Source organism: Pteronotus mesoamericanus, unplaced genomic scaffold (assembly GCF_021234165.1).
Source record: "Pteronotus mesoamericanus isolate MK-2021 breed Mesoamerican mustached bat unplaced genomic scaffold, CSHL_Meso_final scaffold_651, whole genome shotgun sequence".
In the NCBI taxonomy this organism is placed as follows: domain Eukaryota; kingdom Metazoa; phylum Chordata; class Mammalia; order Chiroptera; family Mormoopidae; genus Pteronotus; species Pteronotus mesoamericanus.
In genome coordinates this window covers 31,507,870-31,529,161 of record NW_026555325.1, presented here as the reverse complement: position 1 = coordinate 31,529,161, position 21,292 = coordinate 31,507,870, and the positions used below count along the sequence as shown (strand labels likewise).

General features: G+C 42.1%; 1 protein-coding gene across 1 annotated transcript in view; it reads right to left on the bottom strand.

Annotated features, from left to right (window-relative positions):
* MYO3B (myosin IIIB) overlaps positions 1–21,292 on the bottom strand; it is a 389,700-nt gene that overhangs the window by 198,265 nt on the left and 170,143 nt on the right. The window contains exons 16-21 of the mRNA XM_054562662.1: positions 20,977–21,103; positions 19,993–20,203; positions 19,106–19,253; positions 17,764–17,917; positions 16,508–16,596; positions 14,210–14,339 (exon numbers count right to left, since the gene is read on the bottom strand). Coding sequence (XP_054418637.1) covers positions 14,210–14,339; positions 16,508–16,596; positions 17,764–17,917; positions 19,106–19,253; positions 19,993–20,203; positions 20,977–21,103 — 859 coding nt within the window. The remainder of the gene's footprint in view (positions 1–14,209; positions 14,340–16,507; positions 16,597–17,763; positions 17,918–19,105; positions 19,254–19,992; positions 20,204–20,976; positions 21,104–21,292) is intronic.

Here is a 21,292-nt window from a genome sequence, read left to right as displayed (position 1 = left end):
AGCAAAATGATTAACTTTTATATGATTCTAACATATGGACCAGGCTGTTAGAATCTGGTCTTGTGTTCTGAAGAGAAAAATACAGTTTCTATTAACATGACCTAAATTCCTGGGGAAAAAGTGTTAAGTTGTGATCCATCTCTAAATACAGAGGTTATAATTTTAATGGCTTTGTTTCTAATTCATTTGACTCGAAGTGCCTAGAGTTATCTTTTAGCAAGGGTGGGGGAATGACCTGAAAGCCCCATTATAGAGAGATTTTATCGTGAGATAAATCAATAAACTGTTAATGACCTTGAGATTTTTTTCTCCAATATGAGCTATGAAATAAAAGCAAAGAACCTTTCATCATAAATGGGAATATATTTCTTTTCTATGAACAAGAAGGTGCTGGCAGAAAGAATCAGAATTTATTTTTCTTGCATTTCTGACCATTTGAAAAATCAAAACTGCCACATTTGCTATACTTGACAGAATCATTAAAGAAATAAAACAAAATAGCTCTAAACTGAAGTGCCACTTAAAAATAAAATGTACATTCACTGTCGCATTGAGGAGCTATGTAAGAAGTATTAAAATGTGTTTGGGAAAGAGTGGATCTGATTCACAACAGATACTAACTTTCCTAATACTGGAGTCATCGTTACAACTCAATATTGAGGGTTTTAGTTTTCTAAGGTTATTTTTTAGTTTTCTAAGGACATAGCAGCAACAGGGTCCCAAGAACTAGGAAAACATGAGGGACTTCTGGATATGGATTTAAGACTGTTGCTGAAAGGCTGTCCTGGAATAGACTTGGGGAGAAAACTCTTTGATCTGCATTGCCTCAGCGGGTCCCCGTTCACTCTTGACCCTCAATAGCTTTTCATCGAAAGCATCCTACTGGTCTCGGAAGCTCTGTACATGAGAACCATCTCTTGATATTTCTGCAATAAAGATACCTATTGGATTTCCACACTCAGTATTTACACTTTTGACCATGGAGATCTCTTACCACGGCTCTTCACGTCCCACAAACCTAGTGTTTCCTGAAACACTCTTCAGAAAAAAATGCTCTTGGTACTGATAATATGGGGTCTTCCTAGTGCCAAAGGGACTTTTAAAAGCTTGTGCTTGAATTCTGCAAATCCAGAACAGTGACTCCCCTCCCACACTGGAAAATAGTCTAAAGTCAAGTCTGCCTGAAATAAAACATTATTTTATAAAGACACAGGATTTTGTTTTCTTTGGGAGGACCCACAAGAAGAGCTCCTCGGCATTTCGGCAGTTCTCGGAGAGCAGGAGCGAGGCGCGCCCGTCGCCAGGGCAGCAATTCTTACAGAGCCAAGCAACGCCGGCAATGTGGCCAGCCCAAGTGGAGACGTGCCGTAAGTATAAAATACACACCAGATTTCAGGAACTTAGAAAAAAAAAGTACTTGTCACAATATTTTTTCTATTGATTACAGGTTGAATGATAATATTTTTGATACCTTGAGTAAAGATATTAAAATTAATTTCACCTGTGCTATATAGACTGCATATTTGTGTCTCCCCGAGCCTACAATTCATATCTTAAACCCTAACCCCAGTGTGACATTTGAAGGTGGGGCCTTTGGGATATGATTAGGTGATTCATGAAAGCAAAGCCCTCATGCATGATATTAGCGCCCTTATAAAAGAGCCCCCAGAGAGCTCTCTTGTCCTTTCTACCATGTGAGAACGCAGTGGAAAGACAACTGTCTGTGAGCCTGGAAGTGGGCTCCCACCAGACACTAAATCAGCCGGTACCTTGAGCTTGGACTTCCCAGCCTCCAAAGCTGTGAGAAATAAATATCTGCCGTTTACAAGCTTCTCAGTCTGTGTTATTTTATTATAGCAGACCAAGTGGACAATGGCAATTTAGTTGCTTTTTACTTTTTAAAATGTGGCTAATAGGACATTTTACATTTCACTGAGGAGCATGCGGAAGAGAGGATAAACCAAAGAGAGCCGAGAGCTTCCAAACCACAGTGACTCCAGGCTGAAGGTTTGGCCTAGGCAGGGGCTGGGCTTCCTTCTCATCAGGAGATCCTTCTTCATGCAACCCTTCACTTTGCAGATGGAAAGCTGGCTCAGAGAAGTGAATTTAACCTACGGAATGCAAAGTACTGACCCAGGTTGCCCTCAGCTTGTGTCCTGACTTACACAGTCCAGGGTTCTTTTAGTCCTCTACAGCTGATGGGGCAGAGGAAACTGCAGGTAGACTTTTTTAAAGGAAACATTTAAGCTGTTTACATTTGCACAACAACAACAACAACAAAAAAGGTACTTGGGGAATATGAATTCAAAACCTGAAGGCATTCAGGGAGAAGAAAAAGAAACAATGAGAGTTTCATAAATTTCTCTTCTCCCCAGAACCACACCATGAACACATTTTGTCCTCAACAAGCCTACAAAGAAAATCAAAGATTCTTCTTGACAAGGGCTGAAAACCATTAATAAAGGGAGAGGCAGGAAGGTAGGAAGTTTCTCTTGGGGCTGTCCAGCTGTTGCCAGGACTCTCTGCCTCCTCCTCCAGCTGGTCAAACTGCAGAGGAGGACACCACCCTTCATGGAACCTGGAAGAGGCAGCTGTTTGTTTCTGAGAAAGCCCCACCCACCTCCTCCCCCCCGGGAAGGGGGCTGGCAATCAATTTCAGTTGCCACATGTAACTGCAATTACATCTGCACTTCTCTGACACCTGAGTCCTAACAGGGCTTCACACTTGTCTCTGTAGATCAGAACACGGAGTTCTAAATGGAGCGCCTTCTCTCTGAATTTCACAACTTGTTAAAATAAAACTCCATGCTGGTGGGCTTCCAGCCAGCCCCAGGAATCGCAGGATGATCCACACTTCCGACGTGCTTCAAGTGCTCTCAGCACTACCGGGAAGTTCCATTCACAAATGGCACTCTCTGCCTGGACAGATAGACTCCTAATTGCCGGGAGCCTCTCTAGGAGCTGGAAAGTGGAGCCAACTAAATGGACAAAGTCCTGTCCTCATGGGACTTACATTCTCGTAGTGCCAAACCAAAAACTTCCTGGAGGAGGTAATGTTAGGCCTGATTTTTGGAGAAAAGGATTAGAAGGTAGGAGAGGGGTATGGATGGACAGTGCAGCGATGAGGGTGAAGGTGAGGGACAGAAATAATTCCAGAAAGCTGAATGAGCATGGATAATGGCCCAGCGCTATGAAGTATTGTGAACAGTTCTCACTGTACATTCTGTATATAAATGAAATAGGAGACATTTTTTTTTTTTGTCTTCATGGAGCTTACAATTTTCTGAAATAGCCCCGTTGGTGGCATGAGACAACTGCACATCTGGGTAGGCCAAAGTACTGAATTGCACAGCTCTGCTTATAAATCGTTGGAGAGGAGGGGTCCATGTAATTAACATTTGTTCTTTCCATTATTGAAATGACCCTCAGAGTAATTTGCCCTATTCCTGTGACAAGAATCGGATGCTTGCCCGTTCCAGGCTGGTGCTGGGAAGAAGGCCCAGCTAGCGATGGAAACGCCTAGCCTCCCAGAGCCACACCTGTAGAGAGCTGTGCCTTGAGCATGAAATCAGCCTGTAAGGCATCTCAGTGCTTTGGGGATAAGCAAGAAACGGTTCCACTTTTTCCTGTAACTTTCCCACTCATGCTGACACCTCACCTTTCTATGAGGATGGAAGCTCCCTTAACCATATTTCAGCCCCATTTCATAGATGTTTCTGATATTTCTTGGTACTAAAGATCACTTTTGGTTTTGAAGATCCATTCATATTTATTTTTCACTTTTAATATTGTATCAACTCAAAGTTCTGTCCCCATTCTCCCATTCCCTCCAGGCTGGGTTGATGCCCGCATGGCTGGGCAGTCTTCTCTTACTCCTCTTTCCTCTGGGCTAGCTCCTCTGGTGTGGGAAGGAGGAGGGAGAGAAGGGGAGAGGACTGAGTTCTGTTTCCCTGATGGGGGGAGGTGGCAAACTCTCTGGCTGGTCACAACTGTCCTGGGCTTTATGGGGAAAGGTAGTGGCCCCAACATGCCCCACAGCGGGACTTATATTGAACAGCTCTCTCAGCAATTAGAGATCTATTATGAACTGAATTTTACCCCCCCCCCAAAAAAAATTCATATGCTGAAGTCCTAACCCCCAGAACCTCAGAATGTGACTGCATTTGGAGATAGAAATTTTATTTATTTTTTGACTTGAGAGAGGAAAAAGGGCGGGGGAGCACTATTGATTTATTGTTCCACTTATTTATGCATTCATTGGTTGATTCTTGTATGTACCCTGACCAGGGATCGAATCTGTAACCTTGGCCTATTGGGATGACACTAACCAACTAAGCTGCCTGGACAGGGCTGGGGATAGAACCTTTAAAAGGTGCTTAAGTTCAAATGAAGTCCTATGGGTGGGTCCTTATCCACTGTGACTCTTGTCCTTATAAGAGGAGGAGATTAGGACAGAGACAATATGCAAACAGATCAAGGGGCAACATGTGAGGACACTGAGAAGGCAGCCACCTGCAAGTCAAGAAGGGCGGCCTCAGATGAAACCAAACCTACCAACCTGGATCTTGGACTTCTGGTCTCCAGAGTTGTGAGGTAGTAAGTTTCTTTTGTTTAGGCCACTTTTTGTTTGTGGTACCTTATAATGGCAGCCCTAGCAAATTACTACAGATTGCGGTTCAAAACGTAAAGTTTAGCTTTAGTTTCTACCTTACAGGAGCTACTGAGTTTTTTACATAAATTTATCGAGGACTTACTATGCACTGGGCATTGCCGTGAGTCCCAAGTATAGAGTGGTAAACAGAACTCATAAGGGTCCTGTTCTCAAAGAGCTTACAGACTAGCATGAGGGACTACACAAGGTGGGTAGAATAGAGGTAGGTAGGAAAATGTCAGCTCCTCCTGGAGACATGTACACAGGAAGAGATCATAGAGTGAGTAGGCAGCATGGTACTACTTTCCACTGGTGGAGAGTAAAGTCTTCTCTTCGGAAGTAAGATTTAAGCCAAATTCTGGATCACAAGAGACAGATAGACCTGTAAAGATCTGGGGGAAAGCGTGTTCTGGGCAGAGTGAGCAGCTGGTATGCAGTCAAGAAAAGACTTGAAATATATGAGAAGTGAATGAAGACGGGAGTGAGGGCTAGAATTCAAGGAGATGAGGACAGAGGCAGCCAGCGATAGATCACATGAGAGTGTTCAGACAAAGAAAGGAGTTTGGATTTTATTCTAGGTGCGATGGAGAGCCTTTGGAGGCTTTAAGCAAGGAAGTGACATGATCAGATTTACATTTTTTGAGGCAAGAGCAGAAAGAGGGTCTAGTTAGGAAGTTCAGGTGAGAGGCGCTGCCGATGTATCACTCTGCTTTCTGTCTTCATCACCACATGGTGCTCTCCCTGTGTGAGTCTAAGTCCAAACTTTCCTCATTTATTTATTTTTAAAGATTTTATTTATTTATTTTTTAGGGACAGGGAAAGGGAGGGAGAAAGAGAGGGAGAGAAACATCAATGTGTGATTGTCTCTCACACACCCCCTGCTGGGGACCTGGCCCACAACCCAGGCATGTGCCCTGACTGGGAATCCAACCGGCCACCCTCTAGTTTGCAGGCTGGCACTCAGTCCACTGAGCTACACCAGTCAGAACCAAACTCTTCTTACTTATAAGGATGCAGTCATTTTGGATTAAGGCCCATAGTGCTGACTTCATTTTACCTTAATTACCTCTGTAAGGACCCTATTTCCAAATAAAGTCACATATTAAAAAATATCTTATTGAGTATTCTATTACAGCTGTTCCATTCTTTTTCTCCCCTTTATGCCCCTCCACCCTGCACACCCCCCACCATCCAGCATCCCCCACCTCCCCCCACCACTTAGTTCCTGTCCGTGGGTTGTACATCTAAGTTCTTTGGCTTCTCCATTCCCTATACTATTCCTAACCTCCCCCTGCCTATTTTGTATGTACTATTTATGCTACTTATTCCCTGTACCTTTTCCCCCATTCTTCCCCCTCCCCTCTGTTTTACTGTTCATAGATTTTTTATCTTTTTCTTAGATAAGTCCCTTTAACATTTCATATAATAAGGGCTTGGTGATGATGAACTCCTTTAACTTTATTTGGTAAGCACTTTATCTGCCCTTCCATTCTAAATGATAGCTTTGCTGAATAGAGTAATCTTGGATGTAGGTCCTTGCTTTTCATGACTTAAAAACTTCTTGCCAGCCCCTTCTTGCCTGTAAGGTTTCTTTGGAGAAGTCAGCTGATAGTCTTATGGGCACTCCTTTGTAGGTAACTGTTTCCTTTTCTCTTGCTGCTTTTAAGATTCTCTCCTTATCTTTAATTTTGGGTAACTTAATAATGATATGCCTTGGTGTGTGCTTCCTTGGGTCCAACTTCTTTGGGACTCTCTGAGCTTCCTGGATCTCCTGGAAGTCTATTTCCTTGGCCAGATTGGAGAAGTTGTCCTTCATTATTTTTTCAAATAAGTTTTCAATTTCTTGCTCTTCCACTTCTCCTTCTGGCACCCCTGTGACTCAGATGTTGGATCATTTAAAGTTGTCCCTGAGGTTCTTAAGTCTCTCCTCAATTTTTTGAGCTCTTGTTTCTTCATTCTGTTCTGGTTGAATGTTTATCTCTTCCTTCTGCTCCAAATCATTGATTTGAGTCCCAGTTTCCTTCTCTTTACTGTTGGTTCCCTGTATATTTTTATTTATTTCACTTTGTGTAGCCTTCACTTTTTCCTCCATTTTGCAACCATATTCAGTGAGCATCCAGCTCACCTGTTCAGTGAGCATCCAGATTACGAGTGTTTTGAACTGTGCATCTGACAGGTTGGCTATCTGTTCATTGCTTAGTTCTGTTTTTGGAGTTTTGATCCGTTCTTTCATTTGGGCCGTATTTCTTTGTGTCAGCGTGCCTGCTACGTTGGAAGGGGTGGAGCCTTAAGTAATTCACCAGGGTGGGGCAACCCAGGTGGCTGAGTTGTGATGCTGTGTGTGGGGGAAGGGTCCGAACGGGAGCAATGCTGATTACTCAGCTCTCAGGTGGCTTTCAGTCTCTTCCCCTGCTACCCACAAGCAAATTGGGCCCTTCTGGTGTCGATTCCCTGGTGGGTGGGTTTGTGTACATTGTAGGACCTTGGGTATCTCCAACAGACTCTCCTGGGAGGCTGGGAGTTTCTCCTGCCTCCAAAACCCCCACAGGTTTTTACCTCCAGAGGTTTTGAGGCTTTCTTTTCCTGCACTGGACCCCTGGATCGCACGGTCTGTCTTGCTCTCCAGCTGTTCCTCCTAGTTTATCCACATTTGAATGTGGGACTGCCCAGTCCTCCAGCTGCCGCCTTGCTGCGCATGCTCTCCGCCCTGGCTGCCCATTTCTGCCCCTCCTACCGGTCTGGATGAATATTTCTTCTTTAGCTCCTTGGTTGTCAGAATTCCATACAGTTTAATTTTCTGGCAGTTCTGGTTATTTTTTGTTTTTAATTTGTTGTCCTTCTTTTGGTTGTGCAAGGAGGCAAAGTATATCTACTATGCCTCCATCTTGGCTGGAAGTTTAAAGTCACATTTTGAGAGGACACAGTTCAACACATAACAAGGAGTCATAAAGATGGAAGATACGATGTTGATGAGAAGGATCACATTATGAGGAATAAATAAATGATGCAGAAGAGAAGAAGAAGAACTGGAGGATCAAAGTGCTTGTGAAGGTAAGAGGAGAAGGAAGGCAGAGGCTGAGTGCACAGCTGGTTTGCAATAACAGCAGGGATAGTTCAGTCATTTATATCAGAAGTAAAATAGAAGATGGTGGCAGATGCAGGTGAGTGGATGGATTTGGTTCAAGCATGTATTTATTTACTCAGCAAATATATATTAAGTGGCTATTATATAGCAGGTATTTTTCAAGACTTTGAGGATATGGTAATGAAAGAGAACAGACAAAAATCCCCATCATTTTGGAATTTACATTATAGTGGAAGAACATAGATAATAAATAAGATAACAAGTGTATAGAGTATATAAGATAATGATATGTGCTAAGGAGAAAAATAAAACAGGAAATAGTGATACAAGATACTGAGAGGAGACATCTGCTAAGGTAGACAGGAAGAGTAGATTTTGAGAGAAAATATAAAGGAAGTGAAGAATCTAGTCATGGGAATGTCTTAGGGAAAAACTGTTCCAGATAGAAGGAATAGCAAGTGCAAGAGCACTTATATAAAAATGATAGCTAACATCATACTTAATGGTGAAAGATTAAATGCAGGAACAAAGCAAGGATGTCTCCCCTCACCATTTCTGTTCAACACTATCTTGGAAGTCTCAGCCAGTCAAATAAGGCAAGAAAAAGAACTGGTATAAACTTGGAAAGAAAAAAAATAAAAAGATTCTTATTTATAGATAACATGACTGTCCATGTAGAAAATCCAAAGAAATCACAAAAACAAAACTCCTAGAACTAAAAAATGAGTTTGCAAGCCCACTCCACAAAAATCAATGGCATTTCTGTATACAATATTGGCACTAAACAACTGAAATCCAAAATTTTTAAAAGTATGCTAGTTCCAAATACTAAAATACTTAGGTGTGACTCTAACAAAATATGTTAGGATCTGCATGCTGAAAACAAAATACTAATTAAATAAGAAAAGATCCAAACCAATTGACATACTGTGTTCATGAATTAAAAGACTCAAAATAGTAAAGATGTGAATTCTTCCCAAATTTATCTATAGATTTCATGTAATTCTGGTCAAAATCTCAGCAGATTTTCTTAAATATATAGATATAGACAAGCTGCTTTTAAAGATTATAGGTGAAGGAACTAGAACAACCAAAACAACTTTGAAAAAGAAGAATATAGTTGGGGGAATCACACCACCTGCCCTTAAGGCTTACTGTAAAGGCAGCCAAGGCAGCGTGGGATTGGTGGAGAGTTGGATGCACAGATCAATGAAAACAGACCCACCAGCATAACCAACTGGTTTTTGACAAATGGAAAAGCAAGACAATGGGGAAAGGACCACCATTTCAATGAACATTTTGAAACAACTGGACATACGTATGAAAAAAATGAATCTCAACCTCGCACCTTCTGCAAAAATCAACTCAAAGTAACTGCTAGATCTAAATGAAGAATGTAAAAGTAATTATTGAGCATCTAGTCACACACAGTTCCACACAGACTCCTTGGGGACGCCCTGGTTCTCTCTAGTCAGTCTTTGACACTCCTGCTCAGGTTTTTTTTTTCTCACTCTGAAGCTGTTTACTTCAGGAGCCGACCCTGACCTCCCACAGCATTTCAGATCAGCACCAGAAACCCACTCTCCACTCAGCAGCTCACCACGATTTTACTGTCTTGCTTCTGTCCCTTCGTCCTGAGTCCCTTCCTCCCACCCTAGTCACTCAGCCACCCGCCTCTCATCTCCCTTGGCTTTCCAGGGCTGCGGACGCGGGCTTAGGGTGCCCCATTACTCCCAGACTGATCAATCTCCTCTAGCCTCCTATTTTTTTAAAAAAATCTCTTCCAAGAAGCCTTTCTTAGTTAAAAGGAACCCTTTCTCATGCCAACTCATAGTATTCCCATGACTTTTCCTTCTATTTTTCACTTGTATAGACACAATGCTTATATTGCCCCCATTTATTGAATCACATGCCTGTTAAGAATTTACATGTTTGGGGGTTGTTTTTCTTTGCATGTTTTACACATTTTAGGATTTGGCACTGTCTATCTGTTCCTCACTATTCTGGCTATTTTCTTTTATTTCATGTAGAAATCACCTATGCATAGCACCGTATCTAGAAAGATGATAAATATGCAATTATCTATTGACGGAGATACAGTTAAACAGAATGGAGTGAGTCTCTGTGTGAGGAAGAACTAATTCACCAGGGCTCCCTGATGGGGTTGGCTCAGCCCCCATTTCCAGAAGAACTGAGCACTACCCATGACTGTGACCATGGAACTTGGTCATTTAGCATCAGCTCACCCTGCTACACTCATTTGAACTATCAGGAAGGAGGAGCAGCCAGAAATGGAAAATGAAAACTCTAAGAGATGCTTACTAAAAGGCATCCTCATAAGAACTTAACAGATTTAATTTGGGGAATTACGGAATCAGGAGCAGACAATCAACAACAAGTATTTAGCAGTGATGGTATTACAATGCTTTGCAGATACAAGTATGGAGGTTCATCTTGCCCCCTCCACATCTAAATAAAAAAAAGGAGCCAGTGAAAGTCAAGATTGAGATACTTTACTGTTGATTTTACTGCACATCAAATTCCAAGGAAGAGACCTGAGGCTCCTCAAACAGAGGAAGGCAATGGAGACAAAATTCAGTTCTAGATTCTGGTGCAAAACCAGACCTTCAGGCTCGGACAATGTTCCCACTAGAGCTATTCCTGTTTCTTCTAGTTTCTCCCAAGTTCCTAAAACCTTTAAAGCCCCAAACTACCTATTTACAAGTCAGGATTCATGATTCAAAGACAGAAATGGGTTTTCCCAATGGAAACCTCTTCTCTTTCTGTCTCTGAGCCTTTTGAACTTTTCTCTAATTTACTAGTAGCAAGTGGAACATTCCCCAAACAGGAAAATATGCCATGAAACCTTGTTATAACATCTTTCCTTTTAATGTTTTTCTACCTAGATCACTCAGTTTGTAAAGTCCCAGCTGAAGGGTTAGAAAGCAGTGTTGCTGCCATATCAAATTTTCACACATGAAATCTTCAGAGGATTTCCTATCAATAGGAAGAATTACAAAGAACATTTCAGCACATCTGAAATGGCCCATCTGCAGGCCAAAAAGTGGTTGTATAAGCGTAAGAAGGGAACAGAGAAAATCCATATTGATTGCAGCTGCCTCCACTTACCCAGTCAACACTGAATGCCTTGGCATGAGAGCGTGCCCCTCAGGCAGAGGCATCGCCTCCATCACATGCAGCTGTGTGCCAGCGAAAGCGGCTGCTGGTAAGGGGGCTGCAGGAACCTGGGAGAAACTGGCCGCTCTGGGCCTCATGATCTCATGTTCTGTTTTTTAACCTTTTCAGTCTTTAGGGATGTGCAATGTGAACAGGAACCGGGAAAACGCCGATTGCATCGCTCTCTCTGATGTTACAGTATGGTTTCACACAAACACACACAGAGGTTAATCCTCTCAACCTTGATAAGAGGTTAAACCAAGGACCAATATTTGTTTGATGTCTACTAATGAAGGGATTGTTACCTGCCCAGCAGCCCACAGAGGAAGCTGATTTGAAAGGACAGAAATATCAGCTGGCGGCTCTCTGACGCCTGTGTTTGAAAGCAAAGAACAGCAACAGTCTAGCTACCAGTAAACTTTACTTTAACTGGACAGGAAATCTTAGATAAAGAAATTATTATTATTATTATTATTATTATTATTTTACATTCTAAGATATCTTCTCTATATTTGGGGGGAAAAGCATTATTGAAATAAATACATGTACAGAGAACTGTATAAAACAAAAATGTAGAGCATAATAAATATTACAAAGCAAACATTCATGGAACCACCACCAGGACCAGGAGCCAGAGCATTGCCACCACCCACAGAGGTCTCTCCTCTCGGAACTGAGGAGCCCGATGCTGGACTTCTTTTTTAAGTTTGGGGCCAATGGCCTTAAAGGGTTCCCAACTTTGACTTTTTCCTTCCTATCTATAGGTCATCCCCTAAAATAAGTTTGTAAAGTAATTGCCTATAATATTTATGCTCACTGGACCAGTACCCCATTTAAGTATTTAAGAGTATTTAAAGCAGGATATATAAAAAGAAAAATGACCAAGAAATAATTTCTCACGCACTGAAAATATTAGATTATTCTTTTCCAAAGTACTAGGATGTGTGGGACCTTGCTTCCAGCCAGAACACGGGGTGGTACAGCCACATCTCCCTTGGTGAGGGGCACATGCCTTAAACAAGTATTTGCAATTTCAGCAAAAGCAGCATAATCTATTTCTGCCCATGAAGGTTTTCCCACCTTCAAAGGCTATAACAGAATAAAACATACATATATGTGTGTGTGTGTGTATATATATATATATATATATATATATATATATATGTATAGAGAGAGACAGAGAGAGATAGAGAGAGAGAGAGAGGATGTTTTAAACTTAGAAGCTTAATTAATATTCCAACCTTCAACAAAGGATATACAATCTCTTTAAAACTGAGTTTCGAAGGCAAATATCGTCATGAGGAGAAAAATTGCTATCCAATTCTAGACAGAAAGTGAAGATAAAAGAATGTTCCAGGTGCTTTTGGGCAAAGCCATATTGTCTTTATCTCTATATTTGCCTTTGCTGCCTAAACAGTGTCTTATTATTAGAAGCTATTCTATAAATGTTTATTGTTCGAAGGCATTTTGACATGAATAATTTCAGAAAGAGAAAACAGAATCATGCTGATTAGTTTTGATGTGTGTTTATGGCTTCTTATACTCAAAATGTAGAGAAAATAAAGCTTAGGATTTCAAAAGAAATTATTATGCATAATATACAACTCAGGAATACACAGAAGCTTCTCAGGAAGACACTTTTGTTTCTAGTCTTTTCACTTTTGTTTTCTCCAGTTGGTGTGGAGTGCAGTTTCAAGGCAGGATTCAGAAAGAATTAAAACACAGGAGGAAATCTCTTTCAGAGAAAAATCAAAAGGGAAGCGGAGCCTATCTCTTTGTTCCTATTCCAGCCCACCTTTAGGTGATCCAGGCAAGCAGAAGGCAGAGCCTGACTTCTTACATAGTGCCACCTAGTGGCCTAGACTGTGAATTTGTTTTTATTTTACCAAAGGTTGGAAAACTGGAAATGCCAAAGCTGTGAACAGATTTGACAAATCGTTTCTTATATTTATGGGAGTGTTAATGCCAGCTGACAAATCACTAGAATATGTTTTGTTTCAAAGAGTACATCTCCTATTCATAATGGCATATATTTGTCTCTGCACAGAGTCGTTGGATGAGCCTATGCCTCGGTGTCCAGTGAGGAAGCTTGGGTCCTGCCTGCACCTGCCCACTCTCCAGAAGTCTATAATGAATCAAATCCTGGCTGTGCCCAAGGGAGGTCTGGAGAGGAAACCGGAAGACAGCTTTCTGCTGCACCCTACTATTTCTATTTGAAGCAGCATGTTTGTGAAAAGTTAAGAACCTGATTTCAACATTCCTTCCAAGTTAAGATAAAGCACAGGTTGTATAGACTGGAGCCTTTTTCTTAACCAAGCTTTTCATTCCTCTGCATGTTGCTAAAAATCAGACCTGGCAGCCACTCTTTTTTAACATGCAGAGAGAGGTCTCATGCTAGGCACAGGTGCCAATGATTTCAAGAGGAATGTGGGAAGAAAAGAGGAAGAAATTATGAGCAATGATAAAGAGACTTCTCACCCTCCTTTCTTAAAAGCATACTCATATAAGTTCACAGACACAGGCTGAAAAACATAAAGCCCTTGAGAGGAGCGCTGTGGAAAGAGCCAAGTCTTCTGCCCAGCTGAAAGCATCAGAATCCTAAGTAAATCAAAGAAGCTTGACCCAATTAGAGCCCATTTAGGGAAACAGCAAAGATCAGAAAGTTCCACTCTTTGGCCCTAGCTTCCTGTTTCCTGGCATGAGAACTGACTAAGCAACTAAATATAAGTTGACTATGAGTAAGCATATACCATGTATATAGGCCAGTGATTGACCTATTTCAAGCTGGTTAGGCGAGTGGTGGGGTGTGGTCAATAACTAGGTGGGAAATTGGGCTAGGTAACCTCTGAGAAACAGATGATTGAATGAATTTGATTCACTACATTCCCTTCACTTATAACCGTACATGAATAGAAATATTCTTCCTCATAATTCTAGGTAAACTGAGGCCATCTTAGAGTGTTTAGCATGAATTAATAACATATGGTTTTATAAATGGCAGAATGAGAAGAGGCAGGGAGGGGACATGAGAAGTCTGGGAGCTGATGTTCCAGAAAGGGCGTGTCTGTGTGTGTACATGTGTACCATACATATCATGTATACTGATGCTGTGCAATTAACTTGCAAAAGAAACAATCATTGTCCTTTTCTTGAACTTAGCCAGATCGGCCTTTCCCCTGCTTAAAGTTCAAAATATTCATACTGCAGCCCTGTCAGTATTTAGACACTAACTGGAAAATCCCAGCAGGGCTCATAGGAGCATCAGTTGCATGGCTGCCAGGGATGGTCCCAAGTACCTGTTTTAGTTAAAGGGATTGAGAAGAGTTGCTGAAGAAGCTTGTTTTCTGACGTTCTCAGGACTACAACCACATCGGCCGGGAGAGTGTCTCTGTTTTTCTCAAGAACCCCAGAAGCATCATATGATACCTGCAACAGGAATAGCAAATTGCAAGTTAGCCAATACCATCGTCACTGGTGACACTGGCAAGCTGTCTGAGGTTAGCCATTAATTGACGTCTGTATAGAATTCATCTTGACATAGCTGTGCTTTTAAATCCAGACCACCAGATAAGAGGAAAGTTTCTAAGTTTTGACAGGCCAGTTTATCCTAACTTCTTGTTCAGTTGCTCTTTGAAGAGTCAAATCAAGGTTATATCACATCAGAATAATTATTAAGACATATTGGGTACTCACTAAATGTGAAGCATCCATCCTGTGGAGTGAACACTAGTGTTATCTCCATTTTATTGGCGGGCAAACAGAGGCTGGGAGAGAGACATGCTCATGGTCACACACTTCACACGTGGTGGTCAAGCATCCAAACCCAGGCAATTTGGTGCCACGCTCATAACCACTATACTCTCACTGCTTCCCAAGGTACTGCTCACAGCACTGAGTGATTGCTCAGGGGTGCCAAGCAGTCTCCAGCTCTCAGGAACAGGGAGGGGATTCAGGTCAGAGAAATTGTAATGAACTCTCCAGAGAGCTAAGTATTGCTGGCGAATGAATTCAGGGAAGGACACAACCCAGAATGAAAAGGATCCTTTTTTTTTTTTTTTTTACCACTTAAAATCAAGAAAGAAGAGGCAGAAAGAGGGAAGGAAAGGGGTGGGTAAGAAATAGGCATAAAAGGACAGAGAGATGGGAAGAGAGGTGTGAAAAGAAGAAAGAAATGGGAGGCAGTAAAAAGAATGCGGGAGCAAGGATCAGGGCAGGTGTGCGTATCTCAGACTTGGAGGACGCGTTAGTTGGAGTCATCAATGCTGAAGTAAATGAAGTGTTCATGGCAAAAACTGGATTGCACTTTCTACCAGAGATCTAAAGTAGATACCATCACATACTATGTGGAAAGAAAAACAATCCCCTTTACTTGTGAAGGGGTTCAGAACAAGTCATCCCCAAAATATGCCACTCTGGAATGAAGATTATTTTGAGCTAAAAGCAATCAAAACCCAGAAGAATCATGAAAAGCTTTTACCTCCCCCTAAACTGTCTAAATTTACATTGGAGGGGGCCTGTACCAGGAAGAGAGCTAGCACAGGAAAAAACAAACAAAACAGGGATTTTTACCTAAGAAACTTATCTGCGTAATAGAGCAAACTTTTGTTTTCCACACACCTCCCCTGCCTTCTCCAGAATGACCCTCCTTCTCTTTGCATCCCCAGGCCCAGATTCCTTCCCTCAGGCCAAGACGTTATACAAGCTGCAGTTGCTTAGTTGCCCTTTGGGTCTCTTACTCTTTTGGGGACCCTGAAATTTGCTTTCTCCTGTTAATTTTTAGACCAGTCAAAGAATGGAGAAGGGAAGAAGAGAAAATATATCTCCCCTTTCATTTGCATTAGATTGCCTTTCAACAAACCTTCATTCAGGCAAAATTTATTTCAATGTCATGATATGAACTTGAAAAATAATTTCAATAAATCTCAAATCAACAAAATAATCCAAAATGATCTTTACTGAACTCCTACCTATTTTCTGGGCCCAGGGCCTCAGCAGACACCACCAGAACCAATTAGCTCTTTGTAGAAAAATTGGAGCAATGAGTATTTGGCTATGGGACAAGAGAATTTCCTGAATCAATCATTAATCTATTTCAGGAGCTTGAAATTGAGACTGAGGTACAATAAAAGAAAAGTAGAAATTTCAGTAAGTGTTGTAAAAGCTTAACATCTGGATGATGAAGTGAAAATTTTTTCCCTTCATACACTTGAAGTGTTCAAAACTAAGTCCCACTGTGATATATTACGTTCACCCTCCTCTGTTAACCACACATCTCTAAATGACTTTTGAATGTGAGCATTCACTGCTAAACACCGCAAAACTATGCTGTGTTTTCTCTCTGAAGAGCTTCTGGGCCAAACTTCAGGTAAGGAGCAGATGGCAGCTCCACCAGCCCCACAGTGAGAAATCGCTTGTTTGCCAGGGGCCACTTTCTGTGAGCGGGGCCACTGAGAAAGTCTGGGAGTTACGATCTGGTGTTCAAGCGGCATTAAAAGGAGAGAAATCTGTGAGCAATTTCATGAGTGGCACAGACAGGGTCATGCAGACACTCTCCCTTTGTCACATTCAGGATGAATGACCCACACCCGCCTCACCTTTCCAGCGTAGTGCTGAATGCCGAAGCACAGCTCCACTCCCTTGGGCCTCCAGAAATACTTGCATCGTAGGTTATCTTCAAATTTATCTGTAGTAGATTTTCATGTTTAAAAGTTACGATGTGAATCATTTGCTCCTTCAACCAAAAATAGGCTCCTTGAGCCATGAGTGACTCAGAATAAGGACTTTCAGAGAAGCCTGATATTAGCATTATACTTAAGTGGTAGAGAAAGATCCCCTCCTCCCCCTCGAAACAGGCATTTACAATAGAATACTCATTTAGTTGTTTCCTGCTGTCATCAGCCTCAGGCAGTTCTCTGCCATCTCACATTCTGCTCTCAGGACGCCTCGCATGACACTGATGATACCAGAGGTCCAGCCAGTGAGCTTCAGAACGGTGAAGATATCCCATGGAAGGCAAATGACGCATCCTGGCAACTTGTGACAATTTTATAGGTAGAAGAAAACTAACGAGAGATAACCTCAACTCTTAAAAGTGAATCTCTCCTACAGATCAATTTTCCATCTGGGGAAAAGTCTTGAAACTTTCTGCTCTCCCTCAACAATCAACGTTGCTATTGTTGTTATGATTGGGAGCTACCTCTGTGTGAGGAATGGCGCTGAGTAGAAGGGGATGCAAGGATTAGAGCTTTGCTGCCTCAAGCATCTCACAGTCAAGTGAGAGACACGATCTTGTGTGACACTGAAGATCTGAGGAGGAGGAGGAGGAGGAGGTCAGGGGTAAGAGGACCTTTGATGCCAGGAGGAGGTATTTTATTGTCATCTCGTAGAGAACAGTAGCCTAATGAAAAGGTGGCTTTAAGCAAACTAACATAGCTAGGATGTCCAGGATAAAGAGGAAGAATAGAAGCCTGGAAACCAGGGGACAAGAAGGGGCTTCTACACGAACTTGGACTAGAAGTGGACAGGGGTCCAGATGGAGATATGAGAGCAGGGTAAGAAATGGAGGGGAAACAAGTACTGGTTATGGGAAACAAGGGAGAAGAAGAAAGTATAAAAATGATGTTGACATAGAATAATGGTATTCCTGTTTGCAGAAATAGGATAATGAAGTGGGTTCGGGAGATGTACTTTAAGACACAAATTCTACCAGGACATTTGCTGAACATTTCAATTCAATAAAAGCAGGATCTATACTTTTACAGCCCCCCAGGTGGCCAATATACACACTCATCTGATGACATGAGCCGAGTTCTCTTCTGAACATATATATACCTTACCAAAAGGTACCTACCAACCAGGGTCTGATCAGTTGCTTGGGGAAACCGACTTTCCTCATCCAAAAGCGCAAGCAGTCCCAGGGGTTTCTGAAGGAACATATCCAAGAGTGGCCGATTGTCCTCGTACTCCACAGGTATAGCGTCAATGCCCTCGTTCTGATATTCCATCTGGAAGAAAACGGAATGTGACTCTCTCCAGCCCCAAACTGCCATAGGTATCATTAGGAGCTTTTGACATGAACTTTCTATGCCTGGCAACATTGGGCATATGTGGAAAATGGTATGTTTTCTGATAGTAAAGGGCTCTTCTGCATATAACGCTGTTAAAGCTTTGGGTTTAAGCCTGACCTACGGTGGCCTGTGGCAGGCAGCTAAAGCTGGCAAAAGAAGGGGTGGCTTGCTGTCTCCCAAACAATGATTGGGTAACTTATAATTTAGAGACTCATGTAGAAAAGAGAAGCTGAAAAAAATTTATTTTGGTGACAAGTATGGTTTAAACAAGGGAGAAAGCAGATTTCTATCTTGTGCAAAGGATTCTGCAAGAGAATTGTCTGGGACTAAAAAACTAAAAATCTCCAGATTTCCCTGGGAAATAAATGGATAGAACCTGGACTGAAACAAGTCGAGCTTTGTGCCAGGTGGGTGGGGAGAGGGGTGCAGTATGGGTTTATCCAGCTCCAATGATAAAACTGATACTGGCATTTATAGCTTAAAACAAGGGATGTGGTCAGAACGTTTCATCATTGCAACTACTTCCCACAGGCGAGTCTTGGGGTTGGGGCAGGGGAGAAGGGTACAACTAGCTTCACACCCTGTTTTATGTACCATGAAACTCACAGGAAAAAACTCCCATTTCAGAAAACATATGTTACTCTTCCCCAGACACACTCCTCCAATTCCTGGAGGATCTGGTGAGCAGGAGGTTTGTGGATGGGGACAGCCAGTTTGAGAGCTAAGAACAAGAACCTGTGTCCTGAATTCAAGATCATCTCGTGTCAGTTTGGACATGATCATAGATATTTTCAGTTAAGTAAAGGAGAAGAAAATCCAGCACGTTGGGCAATACCCATGAAACAGTTTGGAAGCCACATCTAAATAATTGCTTTGGCACAAGCTCCACTCAAGGGAGGAAATGTACCTTTCCACAAAAATCAAGACGTCTGGTTTTTTTTTTTTTTTCCCCAGACTAAATTCAGACCATTGATTTATTTTGACAGGACTGCCTCACCAGTAGTTTTTTTTTTTTTTCTTTAGGGCCTTTTACTTGCAAGCCTAATAGGTTTTCTGCCTCTAATTGTGGGCAGCTCGGAGACACCTCCCCCCATCAGGTTTAGTGACTTCAGAGCCCGCTGTTACCTGCTCAAGGGCGAAAACGTGCTGATTGAAATAGTACTGGATTTGCTCATTGGCGATGTTTATGCAGAGCTGCTCAAATGAATTTCTCCGAAAGTTCTCAAATCCAAAAATATCCAATATCCCCACATTCATACCATCGTCTGCCTTACTGCATGAGAGAGAATACAAAACTTTTAGGGAAGGAAACACTCATCTCAGAGTACAGTGAGAATACATGTGCATGTGTATCTATCAATCCCTGTACTCGCTCACGGAAAGCAGCACCCTGCTGCGCCTAGGGGAGAAATAGCTTGTGTCTTAAACCATTTGTTCCTTTAGTCTTTCAACAGTATTTCCAACTTTTCTTTAAAGCAGGAGAATCTTTTGAAGTCTTTCTCAGAAGCTCCATATAGAAAGAGATTAAAGAGGAACCACTTTGAATGGGCTGGAGCTGCGCCTCACCCATTCGTCCACCTCCCTACGCACCCAAGAGCTTGCCGTGGTAATACTGCGGGATACTGAGCTTTAAAACTTTTCGTGATGTGTCTCACTTGGTTCTATAACAACACTATGAGGAGAATATTATTATCCTAATTTTACAGAAGAGAAAACCATCACATAGAGCATGCAGCTGATTAAGCTATAGAAGTTGGATGCAAATCCTGTTTGTCCAGCTCCAAGCCAAGCCTGTTCTCCTAACCCTTACACTGTACCGGCTCTGTTGGTCATCTGCCTTTCGGGTATGACCACTTCAGCCCTTCTGGATCCCAATGCACTTTTTAAAGTAGAAGACCTGGCAGCTTTGCAAAAGAAAACCCAGGAGAGGACCAAATGCTTCCTCCCACAAACTCTGAGACTCTAGGCTTGATGACAGCTCTTCCGAGGCCTCCACTCCCTGGGAAACTTGCCATATGTTTTTGTCTGGCTGCAGGAGTGTGTTGATGCGATTTACAATCCAGCTGAAGAGCCTCCCATACAGGGCTTTGGACATGGCATCGCGGACATCCGCTGCCCTATCGACAGTGTTGGCGCGGATGATGGTCTCTCCTCGGGTGACCACGCAATGTGAGGTGAGGGCCTCCTGGAGCTCTTCAGGGCTGATGCAGAGAAGAGAGGAGGCTGCAACAAAGGGTAAGGATGACACTGGAGAATGAATCTACCCATCAGATCATTCCGCCAGGCAGCATTTATTCAACATCTCCTACGTGCCAGGCTCTATCCTTGGCACTTCATAGTCAACTATAAACAAGCCAGGTCCCTAACCCCAAGAGGCATCCAGACCAACATGTGTGCTGAAAGCTCTGCACAGGTGTTAGATTTTTAAAAATCAGAGGAAATAGCTTCGGCCAAGTAAGTTGGAGCAATTTCTGGAGATTATAGTCTCCTTTTAGAGAGTCACAATACAAATTAGTGTATTAAAGTCCATAAAAAGTGCTGCACTTTAACAAAAGGTGTTAATTTGATTTAAACCAGGTTTTTTATACTTAGGATTCTCATTCCTTGCATCACCATTATTACCTGTAAAACTAAAAACAATTAGGTGCCTGCTTTCTCCCCTGCAACTGCTGATTCAGTGGATTTAGAGTGGGGTCCAACCTCTTATATTATTTTCAGAAACTTAGAGATGATTTTCAAAAGCTGCAGAGTTGAGAGCCACTGCCCAAAGTTAACGGATGTGGAATTCTTTTCTGTGGAACACCTACTTGCAGCTCATGGAAAGAACACTGATGTTCTACCAGACATCCTTTGGGAAATATTGGTCAGTCATAACATTTAGAGGCAGCAGAAGAAAGAGCAATAGCCGCACCATGTTTTATAGAGTCTTAAAAAAACTACCAAAGTAAAAGAAAGATGTACTTTGGCAGCACAGTGCATAGGCATCAAATAATTACCATTTTTCAGAGCTTCAGCATCGGGCACCTCACTTTTATCTGTCTGATGTTGAGAGGAAATAGCTGCAAACTCAATGTTTCCAATATTCAAAATCCCAGCCAAAATCCTGTATACTGAGTGCACCTCCTGAAAAAGTCACCAAGAACCATGCTTGAAGGTGTTTACCAATGAAATCAATGAAGCATTAGCCCCATGGTGGAAACTTCTGGTTGTCCCCAAAGTCCATCCTTCCCCCTTTCCTGGGCAACAAACAAATTTCAACTTGCAACTAGGTGTGGCTGTGTAATTAAATTATTTTTAATGCACACCTGAGGA